The sequence below is a fragment of the Balaenoptera ricei genome, chromosome 3 (assembly GCF_028023285.1).
Source record: "Balaenoptera ricei isolate mBalRic1 chromosome 3, mBalRic1.hap2, whole genome shotgun sequence".
Lineage (NCBI taxonomy): Eukaryota > Metazoa > Chordata > Mammalia > Artiodactyla > Balaenopteridae > Balaenoptera > Balaenoptera ricei.
Window position 1 is genome coordinate 130,945,381 of NC_082641.1, and position 19,297 is coordinate 130,964,677.

The following is a 19,297-nucleotide window of genomic DNA, read 5'->3' on the forward strand; positions in this document are numbered from 1 at the left end:
TTTCTGTCATTTGCAACTGAGAAGAGTCCTGGTTTCTAATGAAATGTTTACTGTCATTAAATTAAGTCATCCACTTGAGTAACTTTATATACACAGAATGTGCTCAGAGCTGTAACCAGGCAATAGGAATCCAGAGAAGACGTTGAGAGTCATTCCAACTGAAAACTGAGAGAATCACAGGCTTTATTACAGACATAGTATTGGGGCTGAGCCTTTAAGGATCAATAAGTGGGGCTACACCCAAGGATACAACATGAATGAGCTAGAGCAGAACCTGTGAACCCAGACAAAAAACAGACATTGATTTATGTGAGATGGAAAAAAGAAGAAAAATAGAGAGATATAAGGCCACATAAAACAAAAAGAAATCTGATACTATAAATTTAATTTACTTGGAGATATTTTAGTAGGCATAATACATACTCAAAATAACCTCTCTAATAAATACATTAAGTTATTATAACCTATTGTGCCAACTCAATGTAATTGATCATCCCTTTCAAAAAATACCAATGCTTGGGACTTCCCTGGTGGTGAAATGGTTAAGAATTTGCCTGCCAATGCAAGGGACACAGGTTCGATCCCTGGTCTGGGAAGATCACACATGACGCAGAGCAACTAAGCCAATGCACCACAACTACTGAGCCTGCGCTCTACAGCCCACGAGCCACAACTACTGAGCCCGTGTGCCACAACTACTGAAGCCCACGCACCTAGAGCCTGTGCTACATAACAAGAGAAGCCACTGCAATGAGAAGCCCACACACCGCAATGAAGAGGAGCCCCCACTCGCCGCAACTAGAGAAAGCCTGCACACAGCGACAAAGACCCAACGCAGCCAAAAAATAAATAAATAAAATAAATTTTTTAAAAAACCAAACCAGGGCTTCCCTGGTGGCACAGTGGTTGAGAATCTGCCTGCTAATGCAGGGGACACAGGTTCGAGCCCTGGTCTGGGAAGATCCTACATGCCGCGGAGCAACTAGGCCCATGAGCCACAACTACTGAGCCTGCGCGTCTGGAGCCTGTGCTCCGCAACAAGAGAGGCCATGATAGTGAGAGGCCCGCGCACCGCGATGAAGAGTGGTCCCTGCTTGCCACAACTAGAGAAAGCCCTCGCACAGAAACGAAGACCCAACACAGCCAAAAAAAAAAAAAAAAAACCCAAACCAATGCTAGCCACCCTCCACACCCAGAATTCAGTCTGGAACGTCCCACTGATGAGATCTAGAGACTTAGGAATTAAAAGGCACCTTTGACCTTAGCTTCTCCAACAACTTATTTTTTTTTCCAGCTGAAAAAAATGAGGCCTGGAGAACGAATGGGATTTGCCTTCATCACATGTGAGAGTCAGAATAAGAATCAGAACTGTGTTCTCAGACTTTTGCTTCATTGCTTTTCCCCTGCATCATACAGACTCTCATATAAATTCCTGGAAATAATCAGGCCCTGATCCTTAATCATTCCACATCTTAAGTCTCAACACCCAAAATATAAACAATACAAAGATTGCTTTTAGAGAATGACTAGGACTACCAGATAGGTAAGGGGTTACTTTTTAAAAACAATTTCTTTATTATGATGATCTATTTGAGCAGAGAAACTATGTCTCTTTCATTACTGTTTCCCTAGCACCTAGCAAAATAAAGGTTTATTGTATATATGTTTATCGAACATCTAAATGTATAACATACTGAGCTAGCTTCTTTAGGACCATAAACAGTGAGTATTTACTATGGGCCAGGCACTTTTAAGAGCTCTGTGTGTATTAACACATTAAATCCTCACAGGAACCCTACATTATCCCTACCTCACAGACAGAAAAGCTGAGGCACAGAGAGGTTAAGCAACTTGCTTAAGACCGCACAGAAAGTAAAAGATGGCAAAGCTGGGATTTTAAGAACTGATAAAGCACAGATCCAGCCTTGAAGAAATTTAAGTTTTAGAATGGGAGGTAAGATACACACATTTAAAAACAAACAAACAAACAAAAACCAATGATAATTTTATGAAAATACATTTGCACACAGTTAAGTGAATAAAGTGCTAAAGAATACATATATCAATAGTATGTTAACTTTTACATAAGAAGGAGATAAGAAAATATATCTGCTTGTCTTTAAAATATATCTGCTTATCTAAAAAAGAAACACAGGAAGGATATGCTGGAAAACAAGAAAGTTTAATATCTAAAAGGAGAGGGGAGAGTGAAGTGGGTGGGAATTGAGAGGGAGTGACACTTCTGAATATATTTTTTGTACAGTTTTGACTTTTGAAAACATATTAATACTCTATATATTCAAAGATGAAATTAAATTAACATGGGGAGACAATAAATAAATCATAAATTTTTTTATAGTTTGGTTTTACAGTAGTATGGGCAAAGCAAGGAAAACATTTCAGATGCATTACAGGACTGGGGAAATTAGGAAATGCAGTAATGTTGTTGGGAGACAGAGTTCTTACTATGAAAGAGAGATACAAATGTATAATGGGGAGAGGCAAGGAGGAACCTGTAAGAATGGACTGAAACTGGAGTTATCAGTGTGAACTCATGATCTCTAAAATATGAATGTGAGCATACACATGGACACACACACACACACACACACACACACACAGGTGCACGTATGTGTACTTGAATACATTTCCTAGGCCAACAGGGCCTAGAAGCAAAGATACCCCAAGCAAAGAGCACACCTAGCATCCAGGTTTTGGCCTGTAATATCAAAAAGGAACCATGGCTCCTTGAAGAAAAGGTTCATTCTGGAGAGAAATATGGAAGGTACAAGATCTCGTTATGCCAGAAAGTAAGGAAATACTCAAACAATAATGGGGGTATGTCACACAGGAGTCAGCTTGAAGGACAATTTGAACAGCAAAATAATTAAGGACAGTAATGAATTACAAACCAATGGGGAAAAAAACAGAAACCCATGAGACCATATCAATAACAAACAGATAATAAAGAGATAAGGGGAAAAGGGAGAGCTCTTAATTCTAAGTAGAATGCCGAGAGCTCACTGGTAAATGTGGAGCATGTACTGGGATTGAAACAAATCATCATTCAGCAACCATCACAGTAAAAACTGGTGCAGCAAGAATCATGAATAGTTGCTAAATCTAGGACGCTAAATTATGAGGAGCAGGATATTTGTATGGTCTTAAAATGTCTCCCCACAGAAAGCTCATTAGTAGCACAGGAACAAAATCATAACTATGCAGTGAAAAATCAAACAACACATCATCATGTGCCTCTAGATATGATACCCTGTGCAGGATACAACATCACTTACAAGAATGCATAACCTGATTTTAATCATGAGAAAACATCAGACAACACTCAAATGAGGAATACTGTACCTTTATAAAGGGGGAAGGGACTTGTATTTCTCAAAAATGTCAAAATCATAAAAGACAAAGAAAAGCTAAGGAACTATTCCAGATTAAAAGAGACTAAAACAAACAAAAAAACAAAACAAAGCAAATACAGATTAAAAGAGACAAAGTACGTGACAACTAAATACAATTCGCAATCATGTACTGGCTCCAACATTAGAGGAAAAAATTGGATATGAAGGACATTATCAGGTCAATTGACAAAACTGGAATGTGGACAACAGATTAAATAAAGTATGGTATCAATGTTAAATTTATTGCAGTTGATAATTAGTGTGGTTATAGAAGGGAATATCCATATTCTTAGGAGATACATATTGAAATATTTAGGAGTACAGGGCTATAATGCTTACATTTTACTCTCAAAAAATAGTCCCAGGGACTTCCCTGCTGGTCCAGTGGTTAAGACACCACACTTCCAGTGCGGGGGGGCATGGGTTCTATCCCTGGTTGGGGAACTAAAGATCCCCCATGCTGCACGGTATGACCAAAAAGAAAGTCCCAATAATAGTAGTAACTTGTGTGTGTGTGTCTATGGGGGAGGTGGAGAGGAAGGGATAGGAAGAGGGAAAGAGAGAACACATTTGCAAGCACAAATGATGAAGCAAATGCAGTGAAATGTTAATAGGTGTGTCTGCATAAAAGCTATATAAATGTTGTTTGTACTTTTCTTGCAACTTTTTTCTAAGTTTGCTATTACTTCCAAAACAAAAAACACTATGACACAAGCTAGAAAGTGCCGTAAAGTGCTACAGACAAGACAAGGGAGAGGAGCTGCTGAGGCAAGGTTCTGAAAAGCTTTCGTGGAGAATGCAGTGTTTTTAGTGGGCATGGGGAGGAGGGTAACTTCCCTTAAGCATCCTATTCCTTACCGTGGGGTACGCAAGAGGTGACTCTGATGACTAAACAATGGCTATCAGCTCTCCCTGGCCAGGAAGCAATGTGTGCTGCTGCAAACCGATCCTAAGATATTTCTCGAGAAGAGGGTGAAGAAGCAGCAAGCAGCCCAAGACCCAGAGAATACTGTCGCAAGAGCTGGCACTGGCGTATATGTTAGGCGGGTACTACCCTGGAAACAGTATCTCCCGACCCACTCTGAGCTTTGACTGAAGTCCCTCCATGCTCCAGATGGGTGAAGACAGCTCAGGCATCACTACCAAAGACCAAGGCTCAGGCCATGGCCTCTCTCATTTCCACAAGCTAAGTGGTCATTATCTGAGTTACTGGGCTCTGGGAAATGGCAAACTCCAGCTACCTAAAGGCAGGGGCCACATCTCATCATCTCGGAATCACTCAGAGCCCTGAGAACAGTGAGTCCTCAGTAGAGAACTAGCCCATTGGTATCATGATGGCTGGTGAGTGCTGCCAACTTTAACTGACCAATGCTATGGCCTAATTTAAGCTTTCAGACAAGCAAGCATTCCAAATGGAAACAGGTGAGGATGGCAGATGTGTTGGGGGACTGGGGGTAAGGGGGTGCAGTGTGAGTTTAGCACACTAACCTGCGAGACCAAGAGGGAGACAGGAGGTATGGAACTCAGAATATACCCTCGGTTTTGGTGACATCCTTGCCAGGAATTTACAACCTTACATTCTTTATTCACTAAATATATGTATGTAAAAAATTGAAAATCAGCAAGAAGGAAAACTTACCCTAGTAAGTTTCTCCGGTTTGGAGGAGACATGCAGCTGGGAAAATAGCTCTGTTATCTCTCTGGTAAAGTCTTCATCCCCTAGAAAAACAAGTCCCACATAAAACACTGCAGAAAGACTGGCGAGGATCATTGCAGGGGGAGAGAAGAGGAATGATAGTAGCAGCTGTGGCAGTAACAACAGCAGAAGCAAATTATATGAGCAAGGTGCTTTAGTGCTTACAGAATCCTTTTATGTATATTTTACTGATGAATTCTTCCAATAGGCTTCTAAAAAAAATGCGTCATTATCCCATTTTAGAGATGAAGAAACTAGGGCTTGAAGAGGTTAATTTATATCCCCAAATCTCATAACAAATTAGGAGTCAAACCTTGGGCTTCCCACCCCCAGTCCACAGCCTATGCTCTTTGTATTACATCCTACAAGTATGAATGGAAAAGTGATGAAAGCAGAGTACTAAGCGGGTACCAGGCATGTGCTTCCAAAGAAATGGAAATTTAAGCTGGGACATAAAAAACAAGTACAAGTTAGCCAGGAGAATGGAAGAGTTTCAGGCAGAGAAAACAAGTACAAAGATCCAGAGGTGAAAGAAAGCGTGGAAAGAAGTTTAACATGGTTGGGAGTGTCCTAATGGAAGAAACAGAAGAGGGGTAGAATGAAGCTAGGAGAGTAAGCAGGATCCAGGTAATAAAGGGCATCATAAACCATGATGAAGAATTCAAACTTTTATTAAGAGAATGAGGAGCTGCTGAATGGTTTTATACAGAGACAGGTAGGTCCAATTACAATTTTAGAAAGATCACTTTAGCTCCTGGGTGGGAATGAAATAAAAAGAGAAACATGAAGGGAGGCAGGAAGCCTGAGGCAATATTCCAGGATCCAGATAAGAATAAGGGTAGATAATAAGAAAGGAAGAGGATTCCAGAATGTTGGAAGGATAGTAAGGAAGCTGTTGGAATGAGCTTGATGAGCGATGATGTGGAACATGGAATACTTAATACCTGAGAAACATGCAAACAAACAGGTGAGTCAAGATCAAAAACAATCAACACATCCAAACAAACGACAGGAAATGGCTCTTTTCCTCTCTATTCATCTAAATCCTATCCAATCTCCTCTTTGAAGCCCAGCCCAAGTTTTCTCTCCACCAAAGAGTACAGAGAGAAATCCTGTACACAGAAATCTCTTAGCACTTACAATCTATATGAGTATTTCTTAGTCACCAGTTCGTGGTTACCAGGGCAAATTAGTACTGCTTCATACATGTTTTCTCCCCAGAATCCTTAGGAAAAAAATCTGTCTTGGTTCTTCTCTCTCCATCTGCTCTTTTGTCCTCTCTTGGCATTCAAGGCAGAGAATTCAAAGGGTTTAGTGATCCCAGGTATAACATAGTTTGGGAAAAGCTCATCTCACTAAATGATACAACTGTGACCTATATAACTCATGTAAACAACTCCTAAATCATATTCTACTAAAAACCTGACTCTCAGGAAGGCATTTTGCTTTCCCAGCTAAGCTCTAAGTTATTTGAGACAAGGGATGGATCTGAATCCAAGTGGGATGCAAGCACCTCAAAGGGTTCACAAAAAATAGAGTGCAGGAGGAAAAAAATGCAACTTTTACTTATAGTCATTTATCTCATTCTTCAAGAAGTACTTTTTTAGGATGTACTTTAGAATGTAAATAATATATTACTATGGTAGTATATGTGTATAATTTATACACATTCAAATACACACATATTGGGTCTAAGTGCTCAAAAACCTTTTACTGCTAAGGGTTGATCAAAAAATGTTTGCATTTGCAACATGTATAGACCTGGAGGGTATTATGCTTAGAGAAATAAGTCAGATAGAGAAAGACAAAAACTATGTTATCACTTATATGTGGAATCTAAAAAATAAAACAAATTAATATTAAAAAAAATAATAAGGTAAAATAAAATACAGGGGGAAAAAATGGAGACCCTTGTCGTGTAATCCCCACAGACTTGAGCATAAAAACCAGTTGTTGCATTAGAATAAAGTATGTAAGGATGGAAGGGAGACAGGGTTAGTGCTTTGGAGGGACTCAGGAGAGAGGCTGGCACCTCAAGCAGGAAGTCTCCTAAAAAAGTGAAGGCATTGAGTATATAAGATAGAGGGACAAGGGCTAAGGATGCTGATAGAAACTGAAGATGATCAACAGCACCAGAACTAGGTTCTGTGGTTTTCTCTCCCCTCTGCTACTACTTTTTTAAAAAAAACTTCATTGAGATATAATTAAATACCAAGGTCAGTGTTGCATTCTCAACCAAAATCACTGGGGAGGGCCACTGGGAAGGGTGGCATGCAGCACTCCAGTGCTATCTTTGCAGAATCCTGATCTCAGGCAAACAGTTAGGGAATAAAAATATTATAGACACAAATCCATCTGTTTAGAAATTCCCTTAGAGTCCTCTGAATGGTATTTAAAGATCAGGATTTCTGATCACTATGTGAAGCCAGATGTCGACTAAATTAAACAAACCCTGTTAATGGCACTATGTACAAATAACCTTAATTAAGTTCATAAATAACCAGGGATTGTCACACCAGGGCTTAGTTACGAACAATGGAGCAACTTAAGCAAATCAAAATTAATTTATGGGTTTCCTGCTAAGTGAGACTTTGAAAATGCAGATCTTTATTTATTCACTTATGCCATCCTAATAATGAAAATAATAGCCACCATTTGTTGAGTGTTTACTATGAGCCACACATTAAACATAATATTTCATTTAGTCCTTAAAACAAACTGAGAGGAATTAGCTACCTCTGCTTACAGTTGAGGAAACAGACACTCAGGGTTAAGTAATTGCACAAAGTTGCATGGCTTAATAAATGGCAGATCTTGATTTAGAACCCAGGTGTAACTCCAAAACCCATCCTTTTATCCATCATGCTTATTGCCTTCTCAATACCTCAAGACAGCTTTAAAAACTCATATTCAAGGACCATTTCATATCAGGACTCTTTATATAGAGTAAGATACCATTTAGCAAGATATTACATAACCAGACAACTGGTTTAAGAAGATGTGGTATATATACACAGAAGGGACTACTACTCAGCCATAAAAAGAATGAAATATTGCCATTTGCACCAACATGGATGGACATAGAGATTATCATACTAAGTGAAGTAAGTCAGAGAGACAAACACAAATACTGTATGATATCACTTTTATGTGGAATCTTTAAAAAAATAGTACAAATGAATCTATATACAAAACAGAAACAGACTCATAGACACAGAAAACAAACTTACGGTTACCAAAGGGGAAAGGGGAAGGGGGGATAAATTAGGAGTATGGGATTAACAGATACAAACTACTATACATAAAACAGATAAGCAACAAGGATTTACTGTATAGCACAGGGAATTATATTCAATATCTTGTAATAACCTATAATAGAAAACAATCTGAAAAATATATGTATATAATTGAATTACTTTGTTATACACCTGAAACTAACACAATACTGTGAATCAACTACACTTCAATTTTAAAAAAAGAGTTAATGTAATTGGAGAGATTTATTTCAAGGACAATCACTGCATATAAACACACTACATCCCTCCCACTCAGATGCTGGATTTCCATGTTACCTTTCTTCTCTTCCTCCTCTTCCTCACAGAACTCTGCTAGGGAAAATGCTTCTTTGAGTTGCTCCAATTCAAATTTTAGAGTCTCTAATTCTTCTCCACTTAGAGAATTAAGAATAGATTTCACCTGAATTGATATAAAATAGCAAGTGGGAGTATGAGAGAAAAAGAAAAACATTCTCAAATGGAGAAGAGGCTATGGATCATATTAAAATTAAAACTATGAGTTCACAAGCTCTTCCTTAAGAACCTTAACACAAGAGGCAGGTCATCACAGAAAGGTGTGGAGAATTGTGCTTCCAAAAATAATATAAGCCAGAAATGTCTGGAAATTATTAGTGCTTAACAACAGCTTAGAAATTAGGAGGAAATGAAATAGTCTTGAATCAATTAAATGCTAACAGGTAACTGTATCCAAATTGGCAGCTTAAGCCAAAGAAACTTATAAAAAGAAAAAAAAAGAACAAGATGAAGGAAAAATAATAGATGTGCTATTAAGACCTCTTTGTTAATCTGTCCATTTTTGTTTAAATTTAGAGAAACAACACTTGACTCATTCTATTTCTAGCAATTAGTTCAAATATTAGTTTTTTTGTTTATTTTGGTATAGTATTTTCAGAGAGTCTCAAGCCTCTACCTGACATACATTTCATCTTCCAACTGCACAAAAGGAAAAGAGACTATGCAGTGTGCTTCTGCTTAAAGACTACTCCAGTTGAAATTTTTGGTTTGGAATTACCTTTATTTCACTTTCTCGGGAGAGCATCTCCAGAGCTTCTAGATGTGAAAGGCCTTGAAATTCATCAAAGAGTAGCCCATAATGAGTTTTCTTGTCTGTTTCCATGGTAACCTCATTGGCAGTCCATAGCTCTTCTTTCTCCTTTGCCTCTCGCAAAACCTGAAAGAGATCGAGGCATTACACTGCAACAAGTAACAAGAGCTGAAGGGTGAGTTTTGAAAGTTGAGGGAAGCAAACTGAGATGGGTAACACTGCCCTTTCATTCTTGGAATTGTGATTCAAATCGGATAGGCTCAGGAGCTGCAGGGAAAATATGATCACATAATTTGTTCCTAGACAGGGTAAATAACACCCCAGAAACCAGGTGTTTCTGTGACAGTGGTTTTACCATTAATCTAATAAAAACCCTGAAAGGGCTTGGCATCTTATATTGCACTGACAAGAGGCTCCTGCAGAAAGGAAAGAGGAGGAAAAAAAAAAGAACTGGGCATTTTTCTAAGCATTAGAGCTGTGCATCCCCTTACCAAAAGCAAAACAAAACAAAAAACACTGAAAAGTCCTCAAAAGGAAATAATAACAAGGTCCCAAATTACCAAAGGCAAAAATACAGATCAAAATACAAACAGGAATGCAAACAGTACCTGAGACAGTGTGGAAGTCCGGTTCATCAGACCCTTGGTTCTTTTAAATCCAGGATCCCCTTCTGCTATTACATCCATTGTCTTTTTCCCAATGAATTCTAAGGCATCCAAACCCCCACTGATAACACTCTTTCCCTAGGAAACACATGCAACCTCATTACAATAATACTGAAAAAAGACACCTGCATGTTTTGATTTCATAAAATAGTGGCTAACAATAGCAACCACTGGCAAGAACAAGGAGCAATTAAAACAATCATACAGTGCTTGTGGGAATGTAAAGCAGTATACCCACTTTGGAATATTATTTGTCAGTATCTACTATAGCTGAACATATGACTATCCTATGACCCAGCAACTCCACGCATGGTTAAATACTCAAAAAAATGTGTACAGGTTCATCAAAAGACATACAAGAACACTCACAGCAGTACTATTATAAAAGCTAAAAGCTGGAAACTACCCCAATACTTACCAACTCTGGAATGAGTAAATGTTACATAGTCACTCGATGGAATACAACAAAGAAAATGGAATACACCACACAAACTATACCGTGGATAAATTATACAAACATAATAATGAGTGAAAGAAACTAGATACACTAGGGTACATTCTGTATGATTCTGTTCATACAGCAGGGAAAATTAATCTATGATGGCAGAACACTGGATTGTGGTTATCTTAGACGGCAAGAGGGGGAGGCACAGAAGACTGGGAGACGGCACAGGGGAGACATCTGATATACCACCCTGCTGTTGCTTAGTCTGAATGTGCTCATGTCGTGAAAATTAAAACTGAACACTTATGATTTCACTTGTCTGTATACAGATTATACTTCAATAAAAAGTTAAAATTAAAAAGTACTAGCTATCTATCCTCATGTAGGAAAGATATTAAGCTTCCTATTTAATCCTTTCAAAAATGTTTCTAATCATCTATAGTTTTATAAGTATTTATCATAAACATCTCATTTTCCCTTTGCCTAAAAGATATAATTATGACAAAAATATTTCTGTAAAGCAGAGATGTTTTTCTAGGGCCACCAAACTAAGAATTCTTAGTCCATAAAATATTATGTACATTGCCTCTCTACTACTCTTCATTTCCTGCTCCCTCTTTTACTTCTTTTAAGTTTTCAAGTTAGCTCTCACTCTACCCTAAGATCAAAGTGAATGATCTTCAGCAATTTGAACTCCCATAAGAGGAATCAGTCCCCATGACTCTTCAAGGAAAAGAAAGAGAAAGAGACAAAAACCCATTATAATCATGGAAGGAAGCAGGCCACCTTGCAATTTTTACTCACTGTGCTCTGAACAGCAGTAGAGATGGTTGAGAATACCCCAAATGGCCCACTCATTGGAGAGGAGTTTTCATTCTCTTTGGCATTTGTCTCTCCTATAGGGGGGAAGGGATGTGTAAATATGAAGAGATAGTCCATAAATAGTTTTGCTTTATTAGCATCTATATGAATTTTTAAAAATTAGACCTTATTTCCAACACACAAGGCCTTAGTACTTTTTGTTTTATTATTTTAAAACCATTTGCCTATTTTAAAATAAAAGTTAAGGCAGTTTTTTTTTTTTTTTTTTTTTTTTTTTTAAAGACTATTTTTCGAGGGGATGATTTTTTTTTTTTAATAGCTACTTTATTATTTATTTATTTATTTTTGTTTGTGTTTGGGTCTTCGGTTCGTGCGAGGGCTTTCTCTAGTTGCGGCAAGCGGGGGCCACTCTTCATCGCGGTGCGGGGACCGCTCTTCATTGCGGTGCGCGGGCCTTTTCACTATCGCGGCCCCTCCCGTTGCGGGGCACAGGCTCCAGACGCGCAGGCTCAGTAGTTGTGGCTCACGGGTCCAGCTGCTCCGTGGCATGTGGGATCCTCCCAGACCAGGGCTCGAACCCGTGTCCCCTGCATTAGCAGGCAGATTCTCAACCACTGCGCCACCAGGGAAGCCCAAGGCAGTTTTTCATTTTCATTTCAAAAACAAAATCCAGTCTTTTGAAAAACCTACTGACATATATAACAGACTATATACTGTGTGATTCCATTCATATGATCTTCTGCACAGGTAAAACCACAGGGTCAGAAAACAGATCAGTGGTTGCCAAGAGATAAGAATAGGTGGAGGGGAGTGATTACAAAGGGGCATGAGGGGATTTTTTTTTTTGGTGGGGGGTAGGAATGAAAATATTCTTGTCTATACAAATATAAGAAATATTCTATATCTGTATAATCACAATGGACTGTGATTACACAGCATAAACAGGACGGTATGTTTGTTAAGATATGTAAAACTATATACAGTTGGCCCTCTGTTCTATGGATGCTGAACCCGTGAATACTCATTTTATATAAAGAACTTGAGCATCTGAGGATTTTGGTATCCACGGGGGGCTCCGGGAACCAATCCTCCCATGGATATCAAGGGATGATTGTATCTAAAAAGAGTGAACTTTACGTAAATTATAACTCAATAAATGTGACTTTTTAAAAATCCGGTCTACTTTAAACTTTATCCTGGAAAATTATGCTTCTTCACAGGATTCAGACATGCATTACAAAGATTTTTTTAAAATCTGTTCTATTTTATTAACACTAAAATCTCTTACAGGAGATCAACAAATAATCTATTGTAGGGAGGACTTCTGCTTCCAACTATGATGGATTATCTGGTGTCAGACTTGCCCTTCTACCATAGCATCTAGAAAACTGGACAAAATATAAGAAACAATTATCTCCAGACATTGGACTACAGACCGTACTGTACTATGGTTCAGGAGAGAAGAGAAACAAACGATGAGAACTCTATGATTGGCTTGCTTTCCAGACCACAGCACAGGGAGGGGAAACCCAAGCAGAGCACGGCAGTCTTATTAAGTAGAAGAGACAGAGACTGGAATCTAGGAAAGCTGAAGCACCTGGAATTTGCAGGTCGGAGTACAAGCATACCTCATTCTATTGCACTTTATTGTGCTCTGCAGATACTGCTTTTTTTTTTTTTTTCTACAAACTGAAGGTTTGTGCAACCCTCTGCTGTCAGATAATGGTTAGTATTTTTCAGCAATTAGGTATTTTTTTTTTTTTTTTTTTTTATTTATTCATTTATTCATGGCTGTGCCGGATCTTCGTTTCTGCGCGAGGGCTTCCCCCAGTTGCGGCGAGCGGGGGCCACTCCTCATTGCGGTGCGCGGGCCCCTTGTTATCGCGGCCTCTCTTGTTGCGGAGCACAGACTCCAGACGCGCAGGCTCAGCAATTGTGGCCCACGGGCCCAGTCGCTCCGCGGCACGCGGGATCTTCCCAGACCAGGGCTCGAACCCGTGTCCCCTGCACCGGCAGGCAGATTCTCAACCACTGCGCCACCAGGGAAGCCCCAGCAATTAGGTATTTTTTAATTAAGGTATGTACATTATATTTTTGACATAATGCTACTGCACACTTAATAGCCTACAATATAGTATAAATTTTTATATGCACTGTAAAACCCAAAAAAGAATTTGTGAGACTCGTTTTTTGCGATATTCACTTTATTGCAGTGGTCTGAAACTGAATCCACAATATCTCCAAGGTATGCCTGTACTGGAGAGGAGGGAGATACAGAGGTAAAGAGTTCCAACTATCTACAAAGGAGTGCCCTTGAGTCTTTGGCTGAATACTAAGCTGTTCCTGCACTGGAAAACTCCACGATACTGGGCAAAGAACTGCCATGGGGCTATAAACTAAACAATGCCCAAAGCTCATGCTAGGCTGAGAGACATCTGACTTGCAACCAATCAAGTAGAGAGACATAGTTAAACACCTGGAAATTAGGTAGAGACCTCAGAAGGGTCAGAGACTTAGTAGTTGAGCTAAACTAGCATTTAACAATAAAGGCTACTCTAGAATCACCCTCAAGAAGTTTAAAATCGAGACCAAAAGATCAATCTAAGCTACAAATATCTTAACTGCCTTCCAAACAAAACTCACACCCTTTAAAGGACTACAAAATCCACTCAGCAAGGTAACATTTCTAATGTCCAGCATCCAATCAATGAAATGAAAATGTTATCTATATGCAAGACAAAAAATTGGTCAATAGAAACAGATTCAAATGACAGAGATGATAGTCAAGGACACTAAAATATATACATAAGGAGGTGAGAAATGGAAGACAAAAAAAGAAACAAATGGAATTTCTAGAGTTGAAAATATATCTAAAATTTAAAAGTCACTGAATGGACTTAACAGTATTAGACACAGCAGAAGAAAAGATCAGTAAACCTGAAGCCACAACAAAAACTATCCAAACCGAAGCACAGAGAAAAAAGGCTTAAAAAAATGAACCATGGAATAGCACCAAAACTAACACATTAAAACATTTTTTCATGCCACAGTAGATTCAAATTCAGCTAACTCTTACTGGGCTCTTACTCAATTGTGCCAAGCACAAAGCTAGGCAATTTTTACAATCTACATTCATGGCTTTACTTATTTAATGTTTGTAACAGTCCTCTGCAATATAAAATATTATCCCATTTCATAGATAAGGAAAGTAAAGAGACACCTAAGTGGTTAAAGCCAAAGATTCCAAATCCCATTTCTCATCAGCCCCATGATGCCCTGAATATCAGACAGTCAAAAAACATCTACTGAATAAAATGAACTTAACTATTCCATTTCAGTTTATAATTCTAGGCCTTAATGTTTCCATATACTGACCTGTTGCATATTGGACTTCAGATGAAATTTCACTGGGACTAGGGATTCCAAGGGAAGTCTCTGCCTTCTCAATAACATTTGAAATACCTTGTCCTAATAAGAAAAAATAACATTTTTATATTTGAATTTATTTGCTACTAGTCACCAAAACTGAAGAAACAAACTGAAAATTAAAACCACAGATTTTCAAATTCATTACAACCACAAGACATGTTATTTTGACCATATATAACTAATCTTTGGGAGTGTATCCTTACCAAAGGGAAAAAAAAATTGATTCATTATCACCAAAGAATAGTTTTATATTAATTCCTAAATGTCAACCTTCTAATGAAAAATGTTACCAATTCTAATGGCAGTATAAATCAGCGCATCATTACTAATGTATCTTCAAACAATAAAGCCTTTGAGTAATCATGGAAGAAGAATGATTAACAAAGTCGTTTTGAACACAGATCCGTAGCAAAATGCACACAAAAATTAATAAAATGACTGATGACCTTACCTACTGTGGCTACTGTAGCTGAGGCTGAGGAGAGCAAAGACTTGCCCCAACTGCCCCAATAGCCCCAGCCGGTCTGGGGTACATCTTTGGAAACAGTCTCCTATTTTTCCCAGTAGCCAGAAAAACAAAGGCAAAGAAAAATGGAAAAATTAGAGGAAAATAAGAGTGTATATACAAGGTAGCTAATTATTGGCCAAAAGTATGGGTGAACAAATACATATTATTTGGCTCAAGAAGTGTATTGCTTGACTGACAGATGTATGTTACCTGCAATGTAAGCATCACATAGCAAAGGCAACTACTCATAAAAGCATTTATAGAACTGAGAAAATTGTTTTATGGTTATAAAAGGAAAGAAATGGGTGCAATCCCAATTTGGTATTGATTCCATATTCCTTTTAACCCTAATACTTTTTAATCTCAGTGTTTTAATAGATACTCTACTTTGCCTGCAGCCTGTGATATCTGAACAGGGAGAACGTCTGAAGTCTCAAGGTCACTGGAAGGTTTGGACTCTGGTCTTTTCCGAGTAGAAGCTACAGGTTCTGATTTACTCTCTGACTTGGCACTTTGGTCAACTGACTCAAAATTCTTGCTTGGCTCACAGTTCTCATCTTCAAGGATGGAGGTTGCTTCAGTTATCACCTCAGTCTCAATATCATCTTTATCCGACATGATTAGATCATTGCCTGGTAAAATAAAAGTCCCCCACCCCAAAAAAGTTAATTATATAAGCTTGTTTTTGGTAAAAGTTACTTGAATAAACTTTTTGAGATTATCGAGTCACATGCAGGTGTAAGAAATAATACAGAGAGATCTAATATACCCTTCACCCAGTTTCCCCCAAGGGAACAATTTGTGTAACTATAGCATATCACAACCAGGATACTGATAGATACAATCTCCCAACATTACTCAGATTTCACCAGTTTTACACGTACTCATTTGTGTGCGTGTAATTAGTTCTATGAAATTTTATCACATGCACAGATTCATGTGATACAGAATAGGATTACCACAGTCAGGATTCAGAATAATTCAATTACCAAAGTCAGGATACAGAATAATTCAATTACAAGGATCCCTTGTGTTATCTATTTTTAGCCACGTCCCACCCTCCTCCTAACCCACAGCAACCACTGATATTCCCCATCTCTATAATTTTGTCATTTCAAGATGTTATATAAATGCAATCACACAGTACGTAACCTATTGAGATTTACTTTTTTCACTCAGCATAAGTCCCTCAAGATTCATCCAAGTTGTTGTACCACTAGTTTCTCCCTTTTTATTGCTGAGTAGTGTTCCTTGGTATGGATGTATCTCAGTTGTTTCACCATTTACCTGTTGAAGGATGTCTGGGCTGTTTCCAGTTTAGGGCTATTACAAATAAAATGGCTATGAACATTTATATACAGGTTTTTATGGGAATATAAGCTTTCATTTCCCTGGAATAAATGACCAGAGTGCAATCGACAGTACTTGCTTAATTTTGTAAGAAGCTGCCATACTCTTTTCCAAAGTAGCCGTACCATTTTACATTCCCACCAGCAATGTATGAGTAATCAAGTTTCTCTTCATTCTCACCAGCATTTGGCAGTGTTATTTTTTATTTGAACCATTCTGATATAGGTGCACTATGACAGCTTAATATGGCTTTAAGCTTTAAGTTGCATTTCTCTAATGGCTAATAATATTGAACATCTTTTCATGTGTTTATTTGCCATCTGTATATCCTCTTCAGTGAAACAGCTATTTTTATCTTTTGCTCATTTTCTAATTGGATTTTTTTTTACTGTTAAGTTTTGAGAGCTCTTTTTATATTCTAGATTCAAGTCCTTTGTCAGATATGTGGCTTGTAAACATTTTATCTCAGTTTGTAGCTTACCTTTTCATCCTCTTCATAGAGTTTTTCACAGAGCAAGTTTTTAATTTCAATTTATCAACTTTTCCTTTTGTTGACATTTTTAAAAAATCTTATAACTTATTAATCATTCATACCTCAATTTTTCAGAGAGAAGATTATGAAATTTAGGCTACCAGAATAAGATTTACATCAGACCAGCTTTTGAATAGCAATGTTAACAAATTCAATTCCTTCCAGAAGTACGGCTCTTTGACAATTAAACCCAAGATATTACTGGTGGTTTTACAAGGAGGATATGCTGGTTTCCAGGATAACCAAGTATTATCAGGGGAGAAACAAACGTGTCTCACACATACATACACACACAAACACACACCCAGACCTCGGTATGTATAAGCACACGTTTTTACCAATGTATACTAACCACAGAATTAGACCCAATCCATCAATGCCATCAAAACATTTCTAACATACTAAAAAAGAGAGACATACTAACAACTAAGGCAGCCTGGAAGTAGCACTATAACTGAGGTACACACAAAATGTTAAAAGAACAGAGAGCAAGAAAAAGTATGCTAGGATCAGGAAATAACACTCATGAACTTTAAATACTTGAAAAAAGCATAGAATAGTGATCACAGACTGGGATGTTGAGTCCCAAATCCAGCCTACAGATTTTTTCGTTTGGCCTGCACAGTGCTTAAACTTTTTTCTATACTAATTGGCAACATTTAAAAATCAGAGTTCGTTTACAAATAGAAATTTCCAACTTCCCTTGTAAAACTGAAAGATGTGGCGACACTGGGCCCACATTCGACTTGTTAATAACTAGCTCATGCCAGATATTTGCTGGGGATCTTTTAGACAGGGTAGAGTAGTGTTCTCTAGTTCCCCATAATCTCCACCCAAATGCACTTGACTCGTTTATGTTACCTGATTAGCCCCTGTAGGCATCTGAACTTGTAATACCTGCCTTAAAGGGCACTTAGGATTCTGACAGATGAAGATGCCAATGAGAGAATTCAAGGGTGTGTAAACAACACAGGGGAAATCTCAAAGGTCTGAGGTATGACAGCGTGGAATACAGACAGATACCACGAGTAGTTAATACGGCAAAGAGAATGATGGGGAGGTGTAAGGCTAGAAAGGCAGATTTATATAACATCCTTGATCCTAGACCATATGGTATATGATATACATATGTTTCCAAAACACATAGAAAAAAACAATCTAGATACAACTATCCATAGACATAAAAACCAACTGTGAAACACTCATTCGTTTACTTGCAAACATTTTTTTTGACTACCTGTTGCATGCCAAGCTCTGGAGGCTGAGAACTAATTTAAGACACAATTTCTGCCCTACTTACTCCAGGGGCCTAATAGGAAAGGCTACACAGTTCTTGCACAAAGTTCCATCAATGTTTTGTGTAGCTGAAACATTGATGGAATATCTTTTTGCTCTCCTTATGCTCTCTCCAAGCTACAACACACGGTAATATGCATGTAACATACACATTATATACTATATATAATATGTAGTTAGGCTGACACTCTTCCAACTCTGTACTTTAGTGACTGTGGGAAGTTAGTTCACCTATCTGAGTCTCCGTTTCTTCATCTGTAAAAGGGGGAGTACTACCTACTTGCCAGGATTCCTAGAAAGACGAAATGACCCGGTGGATGTGAGGGATTCGGAACAGAGCCTGGCCCGTAACCCGTCACGGGTAAAAGCTGCTGTTAGTACCTGGTGGTTGTCTGGAGGAAGCATTACTATTTTTACTAATATAACGATTTGTCTCGAGATGTACAAAATCCGCTCTCCCTTCTTCCTAATTACAATAACAGGTGCCAAACCAGAGTTCTGGTGTAAGCCTGCGCTCCTAAGTTCTCCGACGCTGACAACGACGAGAATTCCTCACCCAAGCGGAGCGCTTCAATGACCAGAGCGCTTCCGCAGCCTCAGCGTCCACCGCGAGGCGCCCGCCGCCCAGCCCCAGGCCGCTTCCTTCCCTTCCGCGGCGACCCCGAGACCCCGCACCCGGCCCGCCTCCTCCCAAGAAGCCCCGTACCCAGCCCGCCGCCACCCTCACCGCCTCCTCAGCCGCAGAGAAGCCGCTCCCTACTGCCCCGGAAGTCCTCCTTCAGGACGGAGAAGGCCTTGCC

At 38.7% G+C, this 19,297-nt stretch overlaps 1 protein-coding gene across 6 annotated transcripts in view; it reads right to left on the bottom strand.

Annotated features, from left to right (window-relative positions):
- FAM114A2 (family with sequence similarity 114 member A2) overlaps positions 1 to 19,278 on the bottom strand; it is a 38,243-nt gene extending 18,965 nt beyond the window's left edge. The window contains exons 1-9 of one of the 6 annotated variants that reach the window (XM_059917556.1): positions 19,225 to 19,278; positions 15,707 to 15,951; positions 15,263 to 15,362; positions 14,758 to 14,850; positions 11,365 to 11,456; positions 10,059 to 10,193; positions 9,418 to 9,576; positions 8,682 to 8,805; positions 5,053 to 5,132 (exon numbers count right to left, since the gene is read on the bottom strand). In XM_059917556.1, the coding sequence (XP_059773539.1) occupies positions 5,053 to 5,132; positions 8,682 to 8,805; positions 9,418 to 9,576; positions 10,059 to 10,193; positions 11,365 to 11,456; positions 14,758 to 14,850; positions 15,263 to 15,362; positions 15,707 to 15,937 (1,014 nt within the window). In that variant the 5' untranslated portion in view covers positions 15,938 to 15,951; positions 19,225 to 19,278. The other 5 variants (XM_059917560.1, XM_059917557.1, XM_059917559.1 and 2 more) reach the window with 5 other exon arrangements.
- Between the last annotated feature and the right edge of the window lie 19 nt (positions 19,279 to 19,297).